Source organism: Rhinolophus ferrumequinum, chromosome 11 (assembly GCF_004115265.2).
Source record: "Rhinolophus ferrumequinum isolate MPI-CBG mRhiFer1 chromosome 11, mRhiFer1_v1.p, whole genome shotgun sequence".
NCBI lineage: Eukaryota > Metazoa > Chordata > Mammalia > Chiroptera > Rhinolophidae > Rhinolophus > Rhinolophus ferrumequinum.
Genome location: NC_046294.1, coordinates 31108292 through 31134013, shown reverse-complemented (window position 1 = coordinate 31134013; position 25722 = coordinate 31108292). Strand labels below are relative to the sequence as shown.

The 25722-nt window shown below is 36.3% G+C and overlaps 1 protein-coding gene and 1 pseudogene across 3 annotated transcripts in view; one reads left to right on the top strand and one right to left on the bottom strand.

The window, feature by feature from the left end:
* Window positions 1–12758, bottom strand: part of LOC117029666 (eukaryotic translation initiation factor 4B-like) — a 169651-nt pseudogene extending 156893 nt beyond the window's left edge.
* Window positions 12759–13023: 265 nt separating this feature from the next.
* LUZP2 (leucine zipper protein 2) overlaps window positions 13024–25722 on the top strand; it is a 428283-nt gene continuing 415584 nt past the window's right edge. For all 3 annotated transcript variants that reach the window (XM_033120638.1, XM_033120637.1, XM_033120636.1), the window contains exon 1: window positions 13024–13427. Coding sequence is in view for 2 of the 3 variants with exons in the window: in XM_033120637.1 (XP_032976528.1) it covers window positions 13366–13427 (62 nt within the window). In the remaining variant the exon portion in view is untranslated. The remainder of the gene's footprint in view (window positions 13428–25722) is intronic.

Below are 25722 nucleotides of genomic sequence, written 5' to 3'. Positions count from 1 at the left end.
TTCAGCTCAACAGCAAAAAAAAAAAACAAAAAAAAAAACAAGCAAAAACACACACACACACACACACACACACATACACACACACAAACAAGCAACCCAATTAAAGAATGGGCAGACGACATGAAGACACATGTCTCTAAAGAGGATATAAAGATGGTCAGCAGACATACAAAAAAATGCTCAACCTCACTAATGATTGGAGAAATGAAAATGAAAACCATAGTGAAATACCACCTCACACTGGTCAGAATGTCTATCATTAATAAATCAACAAACAACAAGTGCTGGTGAGGTTGTGGAGAAAAGGCAACCCTGATGCACTGTTGGTGGGATTTCAGATTGGTGCAGCCACTATGGAAATCTGTATGGAGGTATCTCAAAACATGGGAAATGGAACTGCCTTATGACCCAGCAATTCCACTCTTAGGTATTTATTCAGAGAAATCCAAGACGCTGATTAGAAAAACAAAGTATGCACCCCTATGTTTATTGCATCACTATTTACAATGGCCAAAACTTGGAAACAACTGAAATGTCCATCGGTAGACAACTGGATTAAAAATCTGTGGTACATTTATACAATGGAGTATTACTCAGCTATAAAAAAGAATGAAATCTTACCATTTGCAATAATATGGATGGACTTAGAGAACATTATGCTACGTGAAATAACTCAGTCGAAGAAAGACAAATACCATGTGATCTCACTTATATGTTGAATCTAAAGAACTGAATAAATGAGCAAAATAAAGAGAAATCGTGTCAGAGATATAGAGGAAAAACTGATAGTTGCTAGAAGGAAGGGAGGTGGGGATGAGGGAGAAGGGGAGAGAATAAGACAGCATAAATTGCCATGGGGATATAAAGACAGTTTGAGGAATATAATCAATAATGTAAAGATTTTGTAGATTGTCAGATGGGCATATATCTGATTAGGGAGACCACTTCATGGACTGTGTAGATGCTGGACCACTGCACTGTACACTTGAAGCTTAAGCTAAATAATATTGTATGTCAACTATAATTATATATATTTAGTTATATATTCAATTATTATTACAAATATATTTAATTATTATTACAAATATATATAAATATATTCATGGGAAATGGAGTATAGAATAGGGAATAGAGTCAATGGAATTGTAATAGATATATACGATGTCAGAGGGGCAATAGATTGGGGGAGGGAGGTTACTTTGTGAGGGGTGAAATGTCTAACTATTGCATTGTTTTGTACACCTGAATCTAATTAAAAAACAAAATGACCTGAACTTTTCATCAACAATTCATGGCTCTTACATCACGACAATGCACCAGCTCACACGGCAATGTCTATGAGAGTTTTTAGCCAGTAAACAAATAACTGTATTGGAGCACCTTTCTCTCTACTCACCTGATCTGGCACCCAGTGACTTCTTTCTTTACCCAAAGATAAAGGAAATATTGAAAAGAAGACATTTTGATGACATTCAGGACATCAAGGGTAATACGACGATAGCTCTGATGGCCATTCCAGAAAGAGTTCCAAAATTGCTTTGAAAGGTGGACGAGGCACTGGCATTGGTGCATAGCTTCCCAAGGGGAGTACTTGGAAGGTGACTGTAGTGAAATTCAGCAATGAGGTATGTAGCACTTTTTCTAGGTTGACTTCATGAACCTAATTGTCAGAACTTGTATGTTTCCATTTATTTATATCTTCTTTAATTTCTCTCTTTAATGTCTTATAATTTTCTGAGTAGAGGTCTTTTACTTCCTTTGTTAAATTTATTCCTAAGTATTTTATTTATTTACTGATTTTTGTATTCAATTGTAAATGGCATTGTTTTCTTAATTTCTCTTTCTGATAGTTTGTTATTTATGTATAAAAATGCAACAAGTTTCTGAATACTAATTTTATATCTTGCTACTTTACTAAATTCATTTATCAGTTCTAACAGTTTTGGGGTGGAATCTTTAGGGTTTCTATATATACTATCATGTCATCTGCAAATAATGACAGTTTTACTTCTTCCTTTCCCATTTGAATGCCTTTTATTTATTTTTCTTGTCTGATTGCTGTGGTTAGGACTTCCAGTACTATGTTGAATGAAAGTGGTGAAAGTGGGCATCCTTGTCTTGTTCCTGATTTTAAGGGGAATGCTTTTAACTTTTCCCCACTAAGTATGATATTAGCTGTGTGTTTGTCATATATGGCCTTTATTATTTTGAAATATGTTCCGTCTATTTCCACATTGCTGAGAGTTTTAACCATAAATCAATGCTCGATTTTATCACATGCTTTTTCTGCATCTATTGATATGATCATATGATTTTTATTTTTCATTTTGTTTCTTTGGTGTCACATTAATTGATTTGTGGATATTGAACCAACCTTGCAAACCAGGAATTAATCCTTTTTGATCGTGGTGTATGATCTTTTTAATGTATTGCTCAATTAAGCTTGCTGATATTTTGTTGAAGATTTTTGCATCTATGTTTATTATGGATAGCCCTGTAATTGTAATTATTTATTTACGTATTTCTTATTTATTTATTTATTTGTAATGTCTTTGTCTGTTTTTGAAATTAGGGTAATGGTATCTTCAGAAAATGAGCTTAGGAACCTTCCCTCCTCTTGGATTTTTTAGAATAGTTGGAGACTAGATGTAAATTCTTTTTAAAATATTTGGTAAAATTTGGGAATCCATCTGCTCCAGGACTTTTGCTTCTTGGGAGGTTGTTTATTAGTGATTCAATTTTGTTGGTAGTAATCAGTCTGTTCAGATTTTTCTCTTTCTTCTCGATTCAGCCTTGGAGGATTGTATGCATCTAGGAATTCATCTGTTTCTCCCACATTGTCCAATTTGTTGGTGTATGGTTGCTCATAGTATTTTCTTGGATATTTTTGTATTTCCATGGTGTCAGTTGTCATTTCTCTTCTTTCATTTCTGAATTTATTTACTTGTATGATCTCTTTTTCTTGATGAGTCTGGTTAAAAGTTTGTCAATTTTGTTTATATTTTCAAAAAATCAATTCTTGGCTTCATTGGTCTTTTGCATTTTTCTTTTCTAGCCCTAATTTTGTTTATTTCTGCTCTAATATTTATTATTTCCTTCCTTGTACTCACTTTGGGATTTGTTTGCTTTTCTTCTTCCAGTTCCCTTAGGTGTAAAGTTACAGGTTTTTTGACGTTTTTCTTGTTCCTTTTTGTAGGCATGCATTGCTGTGAATTTTCCTCTTCGTACTGCTTTTGTTGTGTCCCATAGATTTGGAGTCATTGTGTTTTCATTTTTGTTTGTCTCACAGTATCTTTTGATTTCTTCCTTGATCTCATTGTCGACCCCTTCATTATTTAGTAGCATGTTATTTAATTTCTATGTGGTTGTGTGCTTTTCTTTTCTTTTTCTTTTTTCTTTTTTTTATAATTGATTTCTAGTTTGTGGTCAGAGAAGATGCTTGATATGATTTCAGTCTTCTTAAATTTATTGAGCCTTTTTTTGTGGCCTAAGATATGGTCTATCTTGGAAAATTTTCCCTGTGCACTTGAAAAGAATGTATATTTTTCTCCTTTGGGGTGAAATGCTCTAAAGATATCAATTAAATCCATCTGGTCTAGTGTGACATTTAAGGCCACTGTTTCTGTGTTGATTTTCTGTCTGGAAGATCGGTTCTTTGGTGTCAGTGAGGGGTCAAAGTCCCCTCCTATGATTGTGTTATTGTTGACCTGTCTTTATATTGGTCAATATTTGCTTTATATGTTTAGGCGCTTCTATGTTGGGTGCATAGATGTTTACTAGGGTGATGTCCTCTTGTTGGATTGATCCCTTCATTATCATGTAATGTGTCCTTCTTTGTCTCTTATTATTACAGTCTTTTTTGTTTTAAAGTCTATTTTGTTCAATAAAAGTATCGCTACACCAACTTTTATCTTGTTTTCATATGCATGAAATATCTTTTTCCATCCCTTTCTTTCAGTCTGTGTGTGTCTTTAGATCTGAGGTGGGGCTCTTGTAGACAGCATATGCATGGATCTTGCTTTCTTATCCATTCAGTTACTCTATGTCTTTTGATTGGAGCATTTATTTTTTTTTTTTTTTACTTTATAGTGATTATTAATAGTTACATAGTTATTGCCATCTTTTTGTTCATATTTTTTATCTTTATTTGTTTTCTCCTTTGTTCTGCTTAAAGGAGTCCTTTTAACTTTTTTTTTTTTTTGTAATACTGGCTTGGTGGTAACACATTTCTTTAGCTTTTTCTTGTGTGGGAAGCTCTTTATCTCTCCTTCAATTTTAAATAATATCTTTGCTGGGTAGAGTAGTCTTGGTTGTAGGCCCTTGTTTTTCATTACTTTGAATATTTCCTGCCACTCCCTTCTTGCTACAAAGTTTCTGTTGACAAATCTGCTTTCTTATGGGAGCTCCTTTGTAAGGAAATAGTTGTCTTTCTCTTGCTTTTAGGTTTCTCTCTTTGTCTTTAATCTTTGCCATTTTAATTATGATGTGTCTTGGTTCTTGGTGTATGCTGTTTGGGACTCCCTGTGCTACCTGGGCTTGTATGTCTATTACCTTCACCAGGTTTTCAGTCATTATTTTTTCAAATAGGTTCTCAATCCCTTGCTCTCTCTCTTCTCTTTCTGGTACGCCTATGATGTGAATGTTGTTACATGTGATGTTGTTCTCCAGGTCTCCTAAACTATTTTTTTTTTCTTTTTTCTTTTTGTTGTTCCACTTGGGTGTTTTCTGCTACCTTGTCTTCTAAATTGCTGCTTCTATACAATGCATCATCTAATCTGCTGTTGATTCCTTCTAGTGTATTTTTCATTTCAGTTATTATATTCTTTATTTCTGACTGGTTCTTTTTTATGTTTGGCCTTCTTTATGCTTCCTATCTCTTTGTTAAAATTCTTACTAAGTTCCTTAAGCATTCTCATAACCAGTGTTTTGAACTCTGTCTCTGGTAGGTTGGTTGCCTCCATTCCATTTAGTTCCATTTTGGAGGTTTCTCCTCTTCTTTTACTTGGGACATGTTTCTGTGTTTTCTCATTCTGGCCACCACTCTATGTTTGCTTCTATGTATTAGGTAGATCTCCTATATCTCTCAGTCTTTGCTGGATGGCCTTTTGTAGTATGTGTCCTGAGCAGTCCAATTGTGCAGTCTCCCTGATATCTTGCATGTGTGTTCCAGGAGTGTCCCTTGAGTGTATTGTGTGTGTTGTCCTGTTGTAGTTGAGCCATGATTGTTTTTGGTGTGTCAGTGGGTGGGACTGATTCCCAGGCTGACTGACTGTGAGTATCGGCTTTGCCCACAGTGCTGTGTGAGGGCTGATCCTCAGAGGAGGATTTACCCCCATCAGCTCTTGTGCCTGTTGACATCACCATTTGGGTGTGCCACTTGAGGGGCTAAGTAGGTGTGCCACTTGAGGGGCTAAATTTTCCTCTGTAGACAGTTAAGTTACTGATGGATATTTTTAATAGTGTTAGGCTTTTAAAAATGCTTTTTTGGGTGGGTCTATATCAGTTGTCTTTAATTCTAAGATACATTTCTGATACCAAGGCATGGTTCTTATTCCAAAATCCTGGTGTTAAAAATTCAACCAAATAAATTTGAAGATCTAATTTGCTTTATTAAAGGATTCATGAATTGGACAGCATCTGATCTAGCAAATAGAAGGGAACTCCAAGAAGTTGTACAAAGGAAGGCTTTTATAGGCAGAAAGAAGGTTGGGCAAGGAAGTTAAAAGTTTAGATTATTTCAGGTCACGTTCCCTTAGGGGAGTCTTATCAGGAAGATTACATCACTAGTGCTGACTAGGAAATTCCAGATTGACTGGTTAAAGGCTACATTGCTGGGAGAATCTGGAACTGCAATTAAGTCTTGGTTTTTTTGACATGGGGCTTAGCAAAAGTGACTCCATTTTTGACCTATTTATTTCTTTTTAACAATGAGCTTTCTGGAGTCTAAACTAAATGCTTGATGTGTTTGTAAAGTGCTCTTGGTGTTTTCTACTCTGGTTTTATGAAAATTCCAATATTTACAGTAGTTAAAGAATTTCTACTGGTGTCACTATTCTCAGCCTCACTGCAACTGCAGTTTGGCACAGCTGGGCCTTTCAGAGTTTGGTTTTGTGCTTATGCAGCCCAGCCCTTAGCCAAGGCCCCATGGTGAACCCCCATTCATTATTTTGGTAATTTTTGCAGGCATTTTCCTGCTCTAGTACTATTTTCCACAAGTTCTAGACATTTCAGCAATCAAAACTTTGATTCTGCCTCCTCATTTCTGTAGGACTATTGTTTTCCTTGTACAATGGTAGTTAATGCGTCTCTTTGAAAGCTGGTGTGGTCATGGACTTTCTTTTTATGATCCTGCTCTTCCTGTTTCTCAATGTTTGAAAATTGTCATGCCATACTTTTTTTTTTCCTTCAAATTTTATATTTGTTTATAGTAGGAGGACAAGTCTGGTACCAATTATTCCTTTATGCCTGGAAGCAGAATTCTCATCACTAATTATATTTTGAGTTAAATGTAGTGTGTGAGACGATGTCTTTGAAAACTATAGTATGTCCAATGTTACACAGAGTGATCAAGGAAGGCTATGCCTTAGAAATCTTGGTTTAACAGGTTATACAGTGAGAGATGGTCAGAAGTGGGAATAAATTGGGTCCGACATTTGTGTGTGTTAAGAAACTCACTGAGATATACAGATGTGTGAGACAAAAGGAAACACGCACATAATCCCAGAAAATAAGAGATGCCATTGAGCTAAAAAAAAAAAAAAATTAGGTACAATTTGACTAGTCCAGTGAATGGACTGGTTGGGCAGACCAGATTCCTTTGTAAATATACTGCAAAATATGAAAATACTAAAAACAAACAAACAAAAAAAAGCAGCTTAAAATTTATACATTAAATAATTGTTCTACTTATTACAAAAGACTTCTTCACTTTACAAAAGGATTCATTGAAGTCACAGTACTGTGGTGGATTCCCAACATAATTGTTTATCAAAAGCAGATTTCTTCTGCCTTTGGATAAAAGGAAGCAGAGCAACTATTTTGTTTATTTCTGTGTTTGTCTATTTCTTTCTTCAAGTGAATATATCTAGTCCCAGGATAACTCAAATACATGGTGATGCCAGCAAGGAGGAGGACACAGGATTGTTTCCAAGGCAACAAACATAGGTTATCTGAAATCCCTGAGTTCCATTTTCTTCCTGGAGAAGTCCCACTCCAGGGCTCTTGCAGACTTCTTAGCATGCATGTGAACTAGCAGGATGACATATCAAGAAATTGGGGAATTCAGTGAGTCAAAGCCATTCAGTACATTCGATTTGGCTCGAAAGAACTAGAGGGTATATAGAAGGTAAAGGGTTTGGTCTTTTTTTATATTTGCATATTTTGTTTGCTTGTTCTTTTTCTTTTGTTTTCGTATGGGATACAGACACATGCATTAGCCATACAGTTTTCTTCTCTTTCTTAGGGTGTATTTGGTAAGAAAAAAAAAAAAAGATAATAGTTTCATCAGCACCAATAAAACAGTGAGTATAAAAACAGTAAACACATTTGCAATGAACCATGTAAAACATTTTTATTTTTAAGTCTTTAACCCTCTCAGGCTTGGAGATACATGACTAAAATTAGTGACTGGCTTAGAAAATATATAAGTAAAAATACAATTTTTACAGTATCCTCACTTCCTTAGCACTAAAGGAAGTGAGACATTTCTCTTTTATATTCTTAGTCTGTTTATAGTATAGCAAAGAACAGAAATATATAATTACAAAATAATATTATACGTACAATACCAAGTCTGTATATCACATGTCATGGGACTCAGAAAACGGAGACCTTACCAAGTCTGTGGTGGCAGATGGGTTAAGGAAAGTATTCTAGAAAGAGGTGATACCCGTGAGTCTTAAATAATTAAAATAAGGTACAGGTAAGGTGACTGAGAGAACAGTTCAGGAAGAAGGAATAACATGAATAATTGGGAAGTCACATCAAGGAAAACTTCTGTTACTCTGTCTGGAGTACAACAGGAAAGTTAAAGAAATAATACAGAAGAAATATGTACTGAAACAATTACTGAGAGTTATTTCCTAGGAGCTTTAAGGCAATAAAAATATTTACAGCTTAGGTAGATCATACTGGGGGAATGGATTTGACAGAAATACATCTGAGAATAAGGAACATGCGTTAGAATCAAAAGATGATAAACCCTAAATAGAGCCCTGGTGACAGGTTTAACACTGGGGTGGGGTAACTGGTATAAAGAAATACTTAGGAAGTAAAATCTGTAAGACTTATTGATTGACAAAATGTGGAAGAAGTGAAAGGTAAAAGTAATAGATGATTCCCAAGTTTGTAACTTGGGTGACTGAATGGATGGAGATATGAGCAAATAAACAGAAGGATGATCAGACAGAGGGAGAATAAAAGATCAGTGCATTTGAGTTTGACCTTGAAGTAATCAAAGGAAACCTAGATAAGGGCTCGGTGAAAAAGTCTAACCTGGTGATACATTTTTAGACTTATAATTATATTGGAGATAGTAAAAATCATTAAAAATGGTAAGTTTGCAAGAGGAATAAAAACACTGAATTTTAAAAGAGGATGAAAAGGGTGAAATTCTAGGGGATATCAGAGTTTAGAATATAAGAATAGGAAAAGAAACACAGAAATGATGAAAACATTACTGTGAGAGAGAAGAAATAGCAGGTCAATAAAAGAAGGGAAAGAATAACCTTTTCAACACTGATGCTAGTATAATACAACTAGATACACACATGCAAATAATTGAGTTGGACCCTTGCCTCACACCATATACAAAGGTGGACTCCAAATCACATATAAAATGATAATTTTTAAAGAGAAAAAATATAAATTTTCATGACTTCAGTGAAATAAAGCCTTTTTAGGTATCAATAATAGACAAATTGGCTTTCATGAAAATTAAAACTTTTCTTTTTGCTGAAAATAGCACCATCAAGGAAACGGAAAGTTAACCCAATGAGTGGAAGGAAACATTTGTAAATCATTCATCTAATAAAGGAATTGCAGTCAGAATGTATGCAGAACTCATAATTCAGAAACAAATCATAAACGACTCCATTAAAATGAGGAAAGAATTTGAATGAACATATCTCCAAAAATTGTATATAACGGTGAATCAGCATGTGAAAATTCCTCAGTATGATTAACCATCAGGTAAGTACGAGTCAAAACCACCATGAGATAGCACTACAAACCCATTAGGATGACAGTCGTCATCATCATCATCATCATCGTCATCTGAAAATACCAAATGCTGACAAGGATGTTGACAAGGATGTAGAGAAATCAACACCTTCTTGTACATATTACTAGGTGGGAATGTATAATGGTGCCACTATTTTTAAAACAGTTTGGCAGTTTCTTGAAAAAGTTAAACACAGTGTTAGTATATGACCCAGCAATTCCTCTCCTAGGTATACCTAAGAAAATTGGAAACAGAGATCCACCCAGGCACTTTTATATAAATGTTCATAGCAGCATTCTGCATGATAGCCAACCCTAACGTCCGTCAATCAATGAGTGGATAAGCACGATGTGGTATATTCCTACAATGGGACATTATTCAGTAATAAAAAGGAATGAAGTACTGACACATGCTACAACTCAAATAATAGAAACATGAATATGAATGTAACTGGTCACAGAATACTACATATAGTATGACCCGATTTACATAAAATGTTAAAAACTCAGTGTATCCATAGAGAACAGGCAGTGGATTAGTAGTTGCTGAGGGTGTGGAGAAGAATAAATGAAGAGAGTGGTGAGTGACTGCTGGTGGGGATGGGGTTTCTTTTGGGGGTGAGGAAAATGTTCTGGAATGAGATGATGGTGACAATTTTATAACGTAATGATAATGTTTTAAAAATACTGAACTGCATACTTCAAAATGGTGAAGTTTTTGGTACCTGAATTAAATCTTAAGAAAGCTGTTTTATAAAGAGTTCCTCTGAGTCTCCCAATCCTCCCATTTTATGAAGACCAGTTTCTCAGTGTGCCTGCATAGACTTTCTTAATGTCCTTCATCTAGATTGGAGTACAGTTCCCGCAAACAACCTTTGTTGAGGTCAGTGTTGGGACACAGCATAAGTCAGGTGGTTTCAACTAAGTGAACTTCATGTCTGCACTGCTGTATCTTTAAAATTTGTATACAAAATCTCTGAGGCCATAAAATTAATTATGGATTTTAATTTTTCTTGACAGTGTGGACAGAATGTCATGGGTGATGGAGACTTATGGTCTTGTAATTCCCCAAGAAGAAAAGACTTCTGCTGTGAGGCAGATGTATACTTGAATTCAGAATAGAATACTTCAGTTCTGTAAATCTGTAGGGTTTCGAAAATCTCATTTAGGCTCACCATTCAAGATGTACTTCCCTGATGCTCTCATGCCCTTCTAAATAGATGTCTCTTTTTTCTGCTTACATACAATGTATAAAGGCCAACAAACCTTGTGGTTCTTTATTGGTATCCAATGCAGAGGCACAACATAACAATGAGACAGTCTAAACAAAGTTCATTCTGATACTACCCTTTCTTGGTTGACCATCTACAGTAGTCTGTTGTTTTATGTTGTAGATCTAGTTAAAACACACACACAGACACACACACACAGTTGAGGTTGGGGAAAGTCTTTTATTACATAGGTATTAAAAACAAACAAACAAACAAAAACAATTTTTCCTGAAGAAAACAAATGTTTTGCAGTGATACAAATTGAATTTGAATGTCATCTTCACTACAGAAGTTACTGAGTGACATTGAGGAAGTTACTTAACCATTCTGAATCTGTCACCTCAATTGCAAAAGAAGAGAATAATGGAAATGACTATCACACTTGTTTCCTATGATTAGGGCATGGATATTGAGCTCAGTCTTGCTCTGCAAAACTGTGTTCTACAAATATGAGTGTTATTTCCTAGTATACACTTTTTATTTTATTTTATTACCAAGTACTGTCATATGTCTTTGTTGAATATGCAACTCAATGGTCACCTTCCAAACTGAGCAGGAATCTATTATTAGACAATTCTGGCAGGAACAATCTGAAATACATTGAAATACATATTTTCCTTTGGAGTCAGAGTTCTGTTTTAGCAAAGTGTAGTACAGTTTTTCTATTTAAATGACATGCAATTCACAAGTGAGTTGATTTGTATATGCCTAGTTATATCTGTTGTGGATCTTACTATTGATAAAGGGGCTGATATCCAGTTTGTGGAAGTTATTACTCACCTATTTTAACAGCTTGGGGTTTTAAAGCAATATATGTTCTGTGTGAATGTTTTCAACTTCAATCTGAATAAAAGGAAAAAAACAAAAACAAATCAATAAATTAGATGGTTAATTCTTTAAACTTGTATCCTCTTTAAAATAAAGCTTTATAACTAATATATTTTTCCTACAAATAATGTCTTCAAAAATTAGGTTAGGAGCGGCTGGATGGCTCAGTTGGTTAGAGCGCAAGCTCTGAACAACAGGGTTGCCGGTTCGATTCCCACATGGGCCAGTGAGCTGCATCATCCACAACTAGATTGAAGACAAGGAGTTGCTGCTGAGCCTCCAGAGGGGCGGCCCGATGGCTCAGTTGGTTAGAATGTGGGCTCTTAACAACAGGTTGCTGTTTCAATTTCCGCATGGGATGGTCGTCTGTGCCCCCTGCAACTAATATTGAAAATGGTGACTGGACTTGGAGCTGAGCTGCACCCTCCACAATTAGATTGAAAATCAATCACATGGAGCTGATGGGCCCTGGAGAAATACACTGTTCCCCAATTAAAAAAAAATAATAATAAGTTAAAGGAGATGGATAATCCCAATTTTACTTGCCCCTGAAAAAAATGGAATATGAGCCGAACCTTCTGGATAGGAATTCCTGAAAACCATCTGACCTTTGCCCTATAGGCCTTTGGTGCATTTCAGCCATTATTGAATATCAACTCTGTGTTAATCACTGGGGTAATTATGCTAGGCATGGTGTTCCAGGCAACAGATTTTGTTTAAGATTTAGAAGAGCCCAGTTCACAGTTAAAAAAAAAAAAAATAAAAATCCAGTTCAGGTCTTGGTGGCCTTCAGTTTCCTTATCACTATAATAGGAATAATATTAATTTATATATATCTCTAGTCTGGCTCTCGTAAGGGTCAAATAAAATAAGGAAGTGCTTTATAGACATGTAGTTAACCAGGACATCCTGCTGGAATATCAAAAATATTCCGTGTTGTAAAGATCCCAGAACTAAACACCTCAGTAGAGGAAGTTGGCTCTGTTTTCCAGAATTGCTTTTGCAAAGTGCTATTTTGTATTATATTTGCGTTATTTTGTTTTCCTAATTAATTTTTCAAAATAAAGCTTATTAAATATCAGATGTCCATTACAGAAAATTTGGAAACTATAGAAAACAAAGTGACACATAAAATGTTCTGCCTTCCCATACCACCACTTGGAGTTAATCACTGTTAACATTTGGGTGAATTGCTCAATTATGTTTCCTCACCTGAAGAAAAGGACCTCTTCAGGTGAGTGCAATTGAACAACTAGCTCCAACCCTACTCAAATCGGAGGAAGATCAGAAATCTTCAAAACCTAGAAGCAGCTGACGTCTTAAAGGTCCTGAAACAGCTCTTTAGAGTCCACGTTTGCGGACTACGAAGCTTGCAATGCCAGTATGGGTTCAGGGTACATGGCTGGGCGCTGCTTACTCCCGCTGTCCTTTCCTCCGCATCAGGCGAATCATTATGTATTTCTAATTAGAATAATATTTTAATACTATCTCCAGAGCGACGTTCTTCCAAATGCTGTTTAATGAGGTGAGGGACACCTGCCTGCAACTCTAAGCGTCTGATAGTCTTTCCCATTCAATTGTCTCACCCCCTGCGGAGTACGCTCCTTCAATTACGGGCAGCTTAGACTTCTCTCCCCTGCCCCGCCCTTCCCCATCCTCGGAGAAAGCGGGAATAAATGATCAATCCTGGGCGAGTGTGCAGCCGGGTGGGTGCAGCGCATTGACCCAGCGTGCAGGGCCATCGCTGGGCACCCCACCCCCGCTCTCCCCGCGCCGCCTACAGAGCGAGTGACAAGGCGCCCTCCGGGCTCGGGAGCGGTGGCGCTGAACAATCCCCGGCAGGGCTCGACTCGCCGCCGGTGACATCACTCCCAAAGATACTCCCCGCTCTCAGTGCCTGCCTTCTCAAGGTGTCCGTCCGTTTCCTTCCATCAGCTGCTGGAGAGGGCTCTGCCGTGGACAGAGCCGGGCACCGAGGAGCGACAGGACCTGGAGGAGGAGGGAGAGCGAAGGCGGCGAGGGAAGGAGGACCCCGGCCGGCGACAGAATGAAATTCAGCCCAGCGCACTACTTGCTGCCTCTCCTGCCCGCGCTGGTCCTCAGCACCAGGTGAGTCCAGGAGAGTAAGGGACCTGAGCCAAGGGGCGCTGCCGGTAGGTTGGTCCTACTACAGGTCACCTGTGGGGGCCAAGGACACACACTTCAGCTGTTTGCAATCCTGCCTAAGTTAGAGGGTCCCTCTATGTTTTACGGTTCTGAATTCTTTCCCGAGAGCCGAGCCCTTTTCTATTTATCCCAATCTTTGGAGAAAGTCTCAGTATTGCTCCCAAGAGGAAACCAAGAGCTTTCCTTTCCAAAGACATTATGTCCCCTCCAGCTCTAGTAATAGCAAAAGAGAACATGCAGTAACCCACCAAAATAAAAGACATCAAGAGACAAGGAAGGGAATTGTCACCAGGCAGTGTCTTTCCATTGGAGCTGTCTTAATACTCCCTGAAGTATGTCTGATTTTAAGGTACAAGGAACCAGAAAAAAAAAAAAAAAAAAAAAAAAAAAAGATTAATCCTGGAAGATGGTAAGCCTTGCACTAAAGTTCCTGGACTTGTGAAATGTCCTGTTTTCAGGTGTAAGTAGGGACTTAGTGGTGGGCTTTTTCATTTGGCTGTCTTATGAACAGGTCTAATTAAGCACAGAAGGCAATTAAAAGTTAGAAGACACTCTCAGCGTGCTGATGCAGAGACCCTAGTCAGCAAACACAGTTAAGTACTGTACTCCATCATTGGCTGTAGATAGGACGTTAAGCCCCAGCACAGAGGAGCTATTTTAAATGGAGGATTAAAATGCAGTGATTGAAAAGAGTTTTGTGACTCCCTACTGTTGATCAAGTCCCAAAGTTGGTGATGGGCTTACATTCATCTTCTGCAAGAGCAGCACAAGGGCGGACTGTTTCGTTGCCCGGGACAGAGCCTTTATTCTGCATGCCCTTAACAGCATATTGGCAGCAACCTCTTTCCCTTGGCTACTATAAAATAAAATAACCGGCACAGGATGAGGATCTTTTCAAATCTCTGTGAATGGAAACATTATCTGTGCATCTGATGAGAAATGAAAGGAAGACAACGGTTATTATAGCTCTTTCTGAAATTAAGAAGTATGAAGAAAACTCATTATATATGAAAAATCAAGGCTGTAGTATTCTTGAGTCCATCCATAATCTATATATCCTCCCTCAGGCTCTTGTAACCAAACTTTCCTTTTAGTGGGAGGACTGCTAAAATTCACCCCCATAGTTGATGTACTTAGTCTTTTCTTGCAAACAAAGCCTAGGTGACTTTCCCAGACTAATGTAAAATGAGTTGTATTCTTTATTTTCTCTGAAGGTTGCTCATCACATCAATTCACAAAATGCTGATGATTCTAAAATCCTTTGCTACCCAGTATTATAATAATTCAATCCAATTACTGAGCCCTTTTTAATGTGTGGTAAGCTGTAAACAATTTAATGTAAATTGTGCATCACAGTTATTCTTTGAAGTGTCTTGCCATTTACTCTGAACTATGTGTTGTGGTTTGATAATTGCTTGTGGAGTCTTCTAGAAAAAGGAATTCTCAAAGTTTGGACACTTAAGTAGATGCCCTTCAGTGAATGCATAAAATAATAAATATTTGAACAATCAAAACGTAGACCAAAATGATTTTTAAAGACAGTGAAAGTTTCTAGTGCTCCAAAAGTACATTTGCTTTTTAAGGATGCTATAATTTAAGTGGCTCAGAAAGCGCTATAGTCTCTAGTTTCTAAAGTTTTAATGTTGGTTATATAATACAAAGAGAGACCCAAAAAAATAATCTTACCTTTTATGAAAGTATTAATTTTTTAAGGACAGTTCTTTAAAAATAATCAACACATTTATTACAACAAAAATCAGAATTAGTCATTCGTAGTTTACTTTAGATATGGAAATTCTTCATTGTTGGTTGCCTGTGGAAACTGTGGCAGGTCTTCAAATTTTCCTTCTTGCTAACTCAACAAAAAGAGCGTACTGGGCTTAAGAAGTGAAACTTTCCATAATCAATGGCATGTCTTTTTATTGTGATTGCTCTGTAGCAATTTATTTTACTGGATATCTAGATAATCTTGTGGCAGTGAGCAAACTTAAAAATAATGTGGTACTATCAGTATGTCATTTTGCAAGAAGAGATTATATTTTAATGGACTCTAACAGAAGGCCGTTCTCTTTGCCACGTTTAAGAGTTCTTGTAGACATATGGTTAACGTGCATATTAGAACCTAAGCTGAACAGGTTTGCAAGAACAGCTGCATTAGTAGAGGTGAGTTTATTGTCCTGCTGAGAAAAACTGTAACTCAGTCATGGCCACCTGTGAGAGTGGGTTTTCTAGCCAAAGACTTCTGTTAACTTAGTTTCTTAGTCAGTGGTCCTCGATGTGAACCAAATGGTATTTCTTGTGCTTAGACCGCATGAGTGCGTTAGCAGAGTGTGGCTCTTGCTGCATTTTTCTATAGTTTTGAGATATTATCACTTGCCTTTAATTGTTAAGTTTTTTTCAAAGTGGGAAGAATGTAGATCTAAGACTCTTGATGCAAAAATATGTTTGTTTCAACATCTCTGAGCATAGCTCTTTAATGCCTTGCTATTATCTTGTCAATAGGTCTAAAGTCCAGTTGTTTTAAAATACAGGAAAGTATTTTTTTGCATCACTAAAACAAAAGATGCAATTAGAGAAAGTTACTTTATTATAATAGTCTACCTACAGGGATAAAAACTCTAAAATAATTCTGCCTTTTAAATATGAATTTTTGGATAGCTTACTATTTGTGTTTGCTTCTCATTCTCACCTTTTTGTAACAACTTTAGATGCTGAAGCACAAAAATTTCATAATTTCACCATAGTGAATAACATTGATAACTCCCAATCAGAGTTACTTCATTTGTCTTGAATAAAAGCTAAGTGTTCACCTTCAACAATAGCCAATAATTGTTACCTGTCTTACAGGTAAACCCCATAGAATTAGAAAAAAGAAAAAAAGAAAAAGAAAAAAAAGCTGTTTAATTTCCTGGTGTATTGTCTCTTCTGTTTAGAAAGTACATATAAATTCAGAAAACTCAAATTAATGTTATGAATAATGTAGTTAATACAGAAACACATTTAACCTGTGCTCAAATAAATGTGGTCAAAGAATACAAATGTGTTGATTTAATAGCTGCAGAGTAGAATGACTACTTTTTAAATAGCCTTATTCTGTAGAGGGATTAAATTGTGGTTCCAAGGCAGCCAGCAGTTCACTTCAGAAAGAAGTAGTGTAGGTACTGAAAGAAATAGTAGGGTGAAAAAAATCTTTAGAAGTTCTTGGTGAAAAGGGACCCATGGAGTGCTGGAGAAGCCTTGTGCTTTTGACTGCTGAACCTCTTTTCCTTTATGCTGTGATTCTACTCTTGATGCTTTTGGTTTATTGAGTTTTAAATGACTTAATGGTAATAGAAGCATGGCAGGGTAGGAGGGAAGGTCTACTGACTTACAGTGGTTTTCCATCGAGAAAGAACTTTAAGCAGATGGTCGGTTATAGTCCTCCCAATAGGGGTCTTCTTAGAGGTCTCTCCCGGGCTCTCTGATCAACAGTCACACCACATGTTTACTTTGGAATCTATTTTTAGAGGATACTACATATTGATGATGCTGCAGGCTTCTATTTACTCCATGCTTTAATCTAACCTCAAAATCAAGTTGAGGTATAGGATAAAGGGAAGATTCACAATTAGGACACAAAAAGGACCAAAACTTTCTATTTTTAAGTGAATCAGTTTGATGTAGGAATTATTTATTCTTACTTTAACTCCCCCAAATTGAACAGGCAGTGTGGGATTATTTTCCCAAACCCTGTATGCAGTGAGTCTTGCCACAAGTCTTAATCTGACTCCACATATATTCCTTTGTGGTAAGAATTACACCATTCTGTGTAATCTAGTTAGAGAGATGTCTTTTCTGGGCTAAGATGATATTAACAAGCAACTGTTTTGACTTTTCAAATTTCAATCCTGGGCCTTCATTTCTATTTCCAATAGCGATGTTTAAAATTACTTATTTGGGGATTCTCTTTGTAGATTAAATTTTCTGCTGGCTAATGAAGGGGACACCTCGGCCATTTGTGATTTGACTGTACAGTCATCCTCGATCACATTCTATGTAATTGAGAGAAAAAACTTGACCTACCAACCAGGAAGCAAAAATCACTGAAACTACTGAGAATATGTTGTTCTGTAAAGTGATGTTTTCTCATATGTGCTATGAGAGCGTGTGTGTGTGTTTGCCTATCTTTGACTTTTAGAGGAAAATCCCTTTAATAAAATAGGGCTAAATCATCTAAGTAACTTGATTAAACAGACAATGTTTAATACTAAGTTTTTTTTCTCTGGAAAATCCCCCCCCCAAAAAAAAATCCATTTAAAATTTTTTAAAACCTTTAGAGATGTCTTTGATACGTTGTCATGTATTAAAGTGTACCTGCAATGAGTCAGATGTTGCAGAAGGCATCAGGGCAATAAAATATTATTTACAAGTGCATGGCCCCATAATTTAGTCGTGTATAGAAGTAATTATGTATAAGATGAAATTGGATAAATATCATCAGACATTTCAAACAAAGTTCTAAGTATGAATAGAGGTATGAGTGAATAATGCCAATTAAGGAGTACCAAAGTAACTGCTGCTTTCCAAAAACAATGAGAGAAATTACATTTTACAATCAACTTTAATATGGTGCAACACTTGCTCGCTGGGTAATGTTAGGTGAGCTCCTTATCCTCTCTATCCAGTTTTCCCATGTAGAAAATAGGACTACTCATAGAAATTACCTGAGAGGGTTGTGGTAAAGACTGAATGAGTTCCTCTAGGAAAAGAGTTTACCATATTCCCTGGAACGTAGTAAGTGCTCAGTAGGGTTTCACAATAGGGTAACAGGGTGCAGCTATTACCATATTGTTATAACTGTTTACATGAAATCTTTGTATCTGTGATTGATCTGGGCATAACAGAATAAATTAAAACTTGGATACTAATCAAATAGATGGCATACAATTAACAAAAATCACAGTTATCGTACAAAAAGAAAGGAAATATTGACAAAAGACGAGAGGAAACAGGATATGTAATGAGGATTACCTGGTTACTAGGCTGGCTCTTTCAAAAGTGTTTTGGTGGCAAAGTACCTGAAATGTACTGTGTATTTTGGTGAACACTATGGAAAATTGCAACATTTAATTTAATCATATGGAATGTGATATGGCACAAAAAATATACATTTAGCTATTTATATATCTGTTTCAAATTTAATTGCATTTGCAATGCATAAATCATAATAAATCAAAGCCCTGAGCACAGGTGTCAATGCTTAAAAATGGATACTTTAAAACTACATAGGCAGGGTTGATACAAAAGTTTCTACAACTTATTTTATACTTGTTAATGGGTTTCAACATGTTTTAGCAATCTATGAAAGATAAAAACGCTTAGCAAAAAGGGAAGAAAAGGTAACATTGATACTTTTTCCTACTGTTGAGAACAACTTGAGAACCACTGATAGAGAAAGAAGAAGCCCAACTGTTATGTTTTAAGAATCATCATATGAAAGGGACTTTATGCTAACCCAGTTTTGAAAACAATTTTAGAGATCATCTAGCCTCAACTAGTTTTTATATTCTTTATCACAAACTAAGCATAATTGGGCCATAAAATTCTAATCACTAAATAATATATAGATAAATTGTATCTATCTATATCTATATCTGTATCACCGATCATCTATCATCTATATCTTTTTGTTTTTTTGCCAGAGATTATTGTATGTGTGTGAATGTGTATTGATATTGGACTGTGTGGATCATAGGACAGGGTATAATTTGCTCCTGAGGGGAAATAAAAGGCATAGATTCTATTAAGTTTGCATCAGGGAAAGGACACATTTTACTGGGATATTTAAGAACTTTGCTTTACGATTATAGGAGGCAAAGAAATATCAAAAGTAAACTATTCCATTCAGATAAAAGCTGAAGGTCAACCAAGTAAACTGCTCTGAGAATGCTTTCATAAACACTAGGGAACACTGTATACCATAGACTGTGATTGCACTGCAATTATGCCTGACATTTTTGGTGTTGCTTTCAAGTGCTTTAATCTCTTTGAGTGTACTTTAAGGAGTCCATTATTGAGAAATATGCTGTGGATACCTGGTTGTGTTCTAGTCCAAAGCCCTTCATTATAGGGGTGAGAAAACTGAGGTCTAGAGTGACTGAGACTTATCTAAGGCCACAGAGGGAAACCAAAACAGGAGCCCAGAACTTGTCCCTGTCTATTTTCTGTTGTCATCTGAATGCGCTACATGATATATCTCTTCTGTAATCAAGCCACATGTGTACCATTGGTACCATTACTATATTCAGAACTATTCTAATTATTGTGGAGTAAAGGTAATTTTAAAACGAATTATCTGATCACATGTAATCAAGACAGAACAGGCTATAGTCAAAGGGAATTATAGTAATGAGATGCTGAACACCATTTGTTTGCCTGTATTCAGTTGCTTTTTGAAGAATGAGCTGGCCTAGAAAAAGATTCTAGGTCATTTTCAAAACTCAAAGCAGAGTTATTAATGAGTGCTCACTTTTGAACACAGTTTACCTCTCAAGAAATACACCTATAATAATTCCTGTCGATCTCTCAGTTCTATTGTAAGATGGTATTTTTGGTGCCATTGGGATCTTTTTCATTGAAACTATTTCCTGTAAACATAGCTCCTAACTAGATATTTACTTATATATTTCTCATCTATTTAATCTATGCTGCAGCTGTGTGGTATTGTTCAATGGATAGCATACTTAACTGTTTTACAAAGATAAGTTCCTAAATATGTTTACTTCCTTCTTTAATGTACACTGACATTACTTTTCATTTGGTTTTTATGTCTCTGTACTTTCGCCTATGAGCAATTTAGACTTACATAACACTTAGGATCAGGTGGTCAAAAATTTCATCTTCTGTGTATTTATCACAAGTTCTTTGCCTTTGGATAAGTTTCTTAACCTCTCTGAGACTTAAATTTCTCATCTATACATTGGAAAACTAATGAAATCCAACATTTAGGGTTGAAAATATGTATTTAAGTTGTATCTTAATGAATGCACATAACTGTACTTGTTGTCCCTCAGGATATCCTAAGACATGTTAGCTAAGAACTTTGCATAAAGAGTACAGTTTAGTGTATTGATTTTACATTGGACACCTGAAGCAATCAACTTTTAATGTAATGATTTTATTAAAAATCAAAATAAATGAATTTCAAAGTTTTTGACTGGTACAGCCATACTAATAAAATCAAGTTTTATTTTCTGGAGGCGAGGTGGGAGGAAATTCAGCCCAGGGAAGGATCCTTAGAAACAAAAAAAAAAGGAACAGAAAGCACATGTAATGACTTGCTGCCTTCCAAAGTAGTCCTTGCATCTGAGCTGAGGTATTGACAAGGGCTGATGCATATTCTGGGCCAGCCTTCATCTTATGTCCCTACAGAGGATGTGACTTTCTGTGATTTCTCCTACCTGTCCTCAAGAGGTTTATGAGGGTTTCTAATTTCTTACCTTTCTAATTCTGTTTCAAACCACAACTCTGAGCACCTAGAAGCACTTATTCAGCGAGTAGCTGATTAATGGCGTAGGGATTACAGGAAATGTTTGCCTTGTCACATGGGTTAAATCCAAAGAATAAGAAATCAAGCAGACTTTGAATCAGACCTTACTAGCTACATGACCTTGGAAATGTCAATTAACATTTCTTAGCCACATTTTTTTCTCATCAAGAAAGAGACGATAACAGTGCCTCTCTCATAGATTTGTCAAGAGGATTGAATAAGCTGGTGCATATAAAGAATAGTGTCTAGCACAGAGAAGTACAACTCAATATGTTTTCTTCCAAGCTCATGCAGATAATTTGAGGACAATGTGAAAGCCAATTCTGGATCATCCCAACCAATCCTAGTTAGGAGCACTGATTTAAACAACTGTAACATCCTTAAGAAAAATAAGAAACACCTGTATGACCTGACCGAGCTTCTGTTTTAATCTGAAAGCTCCAAATTATGTTGGTATCTGGTTGCTATCTGTTGCTATCTATGTTGCTAAATATTAAATATAGTTATTACTTTATATTACCGTAATATCACATTAATGTCTTTAAAGAAGGTTCATTGTTCAAATTTACCTAAAGATGGCAGGGCCAAAGAGATATATTTTAAACCAGGACAGCATAAACACTGACAAGGCTTTTGACAAGCTGAGGGTTCTGGGCTTTTATAATTAAACGGTCTTACAGTGGGGTGAGGTTGGTCGAGATCTCCTCAAAATGGTAGAGAAAAAGGGGTTGCAGTGGCAGAGGAAAATGAGACACCAAGCACACAGAGCTCTTTGAAAGCTGTCTGTGTGATTAGATGGAGATGGTAGGAGTAGAAAGGAAAGTTCCTCAGCACTATCTTTCCTGTTTTTATTGTTTTTTCATTTGTTTTTAATTGTCTTTTCTCTAATGCTTATAGTCATCTTTCATTGTTGGTCTTTGCAGTGAACTAATAATCTTAGTATTGGCCAGGAAAGGGGGGGGACCCTCGGAATTATAAAAGAAACTAGAAAGTGCATGAAAAATTGAAGTGACATGTTGGCAAGAAGCAGATATGGTTGAGGAAGCTTTATATTGTTAGGAGCGTGTAGCTTTTCCCTTCAGATGCCACAAAGTGAAATGTGAGCTCATTCTACAATAAGAAGTTCTCATAAAAAATGGAGGCAAACTGTTCTTTTTCTGACACTGCAATTTAGAAAAATATTGAAAAGTGTTGAATCCCTTTCGTGTGTTTTATGTACATCTTTATTTCAATTGGTCCTTTTCTATAACATGTAAGTTAGAGGGTCAGCCAATATTTCTGAGCACTAATTATTGCCCTGGAAGTATGCTAAATGCTTACTTAACTCTGTCATTAACCCTTGCTTCCTTGAAATACGTTATCTTCATATATGTTTTTATCACTAGAAAGTCTGAGCTTTGGACACATTAAATGATTAGTCTATATTCTCCCAGCTGGAAAATGGTCATACCCTAGCTCATGTCTGAAAATTGCTTTCTGAATGAAACTATAGCACTGCCTATAGAAACGAATCTCTGTAAAAATACACTGAAGAAAAGAATAATGTATAATACAAACAAGAATGCTGAAATTAAACCATGTTAGCAAATTAATTATATGTTTTCATAAGGTGAGGCTGTCTACATAAAAGTATTCTTAAGATAAATTAGCCAAAGAAATTAATTATTTTTAAGACCAGCCAAGTTGAAGCCTTATTATGAATGCAGAAGTTTGCCAGTTAATTTAAATATTTCCATGTAGAAAACATATATGTCCTCAGATCAGTGTCTCTTAAAGTATTCTCCTCAGTGTACCTAACTCAGAATCATCCAGAATGCTTGTTAAAAAGACAACTTCCTGGTCCTTATCCTAAATGTATTAGCTCAGATTCTCTGAGGAAGGAGCCAAATAATTTTCATTTGAATGTGGAAATTGGATGCTTCTAATGCCCATGAAAGCTTGGAAACCACTGCTTCAATATTTAAGAACTGTAGAGTCTAGAATATCTTGATCTCATTTTGGCATTTAGTCAGCATCGAAATGTAGTTGAAGTCAGAAGTTTGGGAAAACTAGTGATGTTTTGGCAAAATCACACCTATTTTCACACGTATATAAAGAAATGTAATAAGTGAGTACCTTGTCATGCATCAGGCTGCAAATATCAGTCAAGTCACATGAAAATAATTTTCTGCCTAATATACCTTTCTGCAAAGGGCTGAAAAAATGCTCAAACAAACTAAGTGATATAAAACTATATAACATGGATTTACCAGGGGGCATACTCTACTTAGCAAGCTCTTGACAGCAAGGTGAAATCTTACAGATACACTCTAAAGAATGAAAACTTAACTCCACCTCCCACCTCGTGTTTATCACTTCAAATTATATGATGAAGAGACAATGAAAACCAAGACCTTAACATGAGGCTATATAAATGCTTGTTGCTTTCTACTTGGGGCAGGGTATCTGAGTTTTCAGACTAAGTAGAAGTAATATTAGCCTGGTAAAAATAATAGTTTTGATCTCCCCGTTACCCCCGCCCCTTCCCATTTGCAACAGATGCTTCTGTATGATGAGGCAAAATATTTTTTTCAATTCCTGTTTTGTGTTAAACAAAATGTGCAACTACACCAGCCATATTGCTTTAGTTCTTTTCATCTCTGCATAGCACTTAGTTCTCCTGGTGTAACAAAGGAAGGACTCAAATGATGATATGATAATAAATCATAGCTAACAATTGTATAATACTTTAAACCAGTTTAATCTTCACAATAACCTTCTGAGGTGGTTACCGTTGTTGCCCCCATTTTATATGTTTGGAAACTAAGGTGCACAGGGGGCATGTGCCTTAGTTTGCCCCAGATGATAACCTGGTGGGTAGTGGATTTTAAATTCAAAGGCCAGTAGCACTAGAACCCATGCTCTTAATCACTATGCTATAGCTCCTCCTAGTGTGTAGTGTAAAGCACAGGAAAGAGCCCGTGTCAGCCCTCAATAGTGGTTTCTGATTTTTCAGTGAGAGAAGGAAAGGAAAATGCAACTTCCGGTCAAGTATCCTCTAAGCTCATATACAAAGAAGATACTTTCTTTACAGTTCTAACTAAAGCTGTGTTTATTTTGTTGCTTTTACTGTGAAAGAAAGTAATCACATATTTGTATAATATTGTCTTTATTTATGGATATTGTTTTTCAAAGTCACACCAGTGAACTGCAGTGTTCTACTGCCTGGTTCCACATGGTGTCCAGATTTTAACTGTGGGGCTTAGGGACACGTGGTAGGAATCAGACTGACCTGCATTCTGTTCGCAGCTCAGCATCTTCTACCTGCATGATCCCACAGAGCTATCTCAACTACTTGGGCTCGATATTTAATTTTTAAAATTTATAACAGTACTTCAAAGTTATTGTTTGTTTTCTGTGTGTAAGAATTGTACAGCACAGTTATCTATGATTATTTAATGCTTTCCCATGCTTCATGTAGGTACTTTAGGACATCAAGGATTGGAGAAGTTAGTATGTCTGAGGATACAAGACTGCTGAAAGGTCGAGGTGGAATTTGAACCCGTGCTTTAGTAGGCGTAAGCCTCCAGGTCAGGGTCTTCAGACAATAAAACTGAACACCAAAATTTGTGGTGTCAAGCAATTGGGAAGTAACTCAGAACACAGAAGCCGTTCAGAACCACGTGCAGACTAGTGTAAAAAAGGGATTTCTATCATACACGCACATGGATACATGAGCTGGGTCCGGTGCACAGTAGCTTTATGCCCCATTTTTATGGAAACCCTCACAATATCCCTATGTCACAAATAGTGTCACATTTCGTTTTACAGATATGAAAAGCAACAGACTCATCATTTGAACTCAGTCTATTTTGATGACTGACCACATAATAATAATAACAATGATAATAATAATAGCAGCCAGATTTTCCTTAGGAAGTGTAGGTGCTGTTTTACTGAAACTGCACTTCCACTGATAGTCAGAAGATGGCACTGTGAAGTACAAAGTACACTAGAGTCAATATCTCTGCTCTAGATTTAACCTGTTGATTGACACATTCATCTCAAAATTGATATCTAAAAAATGCCTTGATTTCACGTCACAATAGTTAACATGTACATATATGTATGTATATGCATGAGTATGTGTGTATGTTTTTGCATAGGTGCATGTGTGTTTATATATCATAATATATACAATTATGATAAATTGTATATATATTACACGTAGATACTTTACAGTTTTATGAGAACTTATCCTTGAAAACAGGTTTTGTTTGGTAACATGCTACTGTTGGTTTGGTTCTACTCATCATTACAGTGATTCCTATATGTCCACTTTCCTCCCTAAGTAGAACTGGACCTGAAAATGGAATAATGTACTCATTTTTCCTGCATAATCTTTTACTCAGTTGACATCATATTAAAGGAATTCTCAAAAACAGACTTGAAGGGAGAGTCGGCATCATGTGTTAGAGATATAATAATATCAGACATTTTATACAATTTAAATTTTCATACATGTCCATACATTCTTCATCACCCTGTGTAGCACTTAGTAATAACCATTTTTATCGATAAGGAGATCGTTAGTAATGACAACTAGGTGGCCCAGATCCAGGGCTCTGAGTTCCACTTTCACCATATCAAAGGTACCTTGAGACCTACCGTGTTTCCGTTAAAACAAGACCTAACTGGAAAATAAGCCCTAGCATGATTTTTCAGGATGAC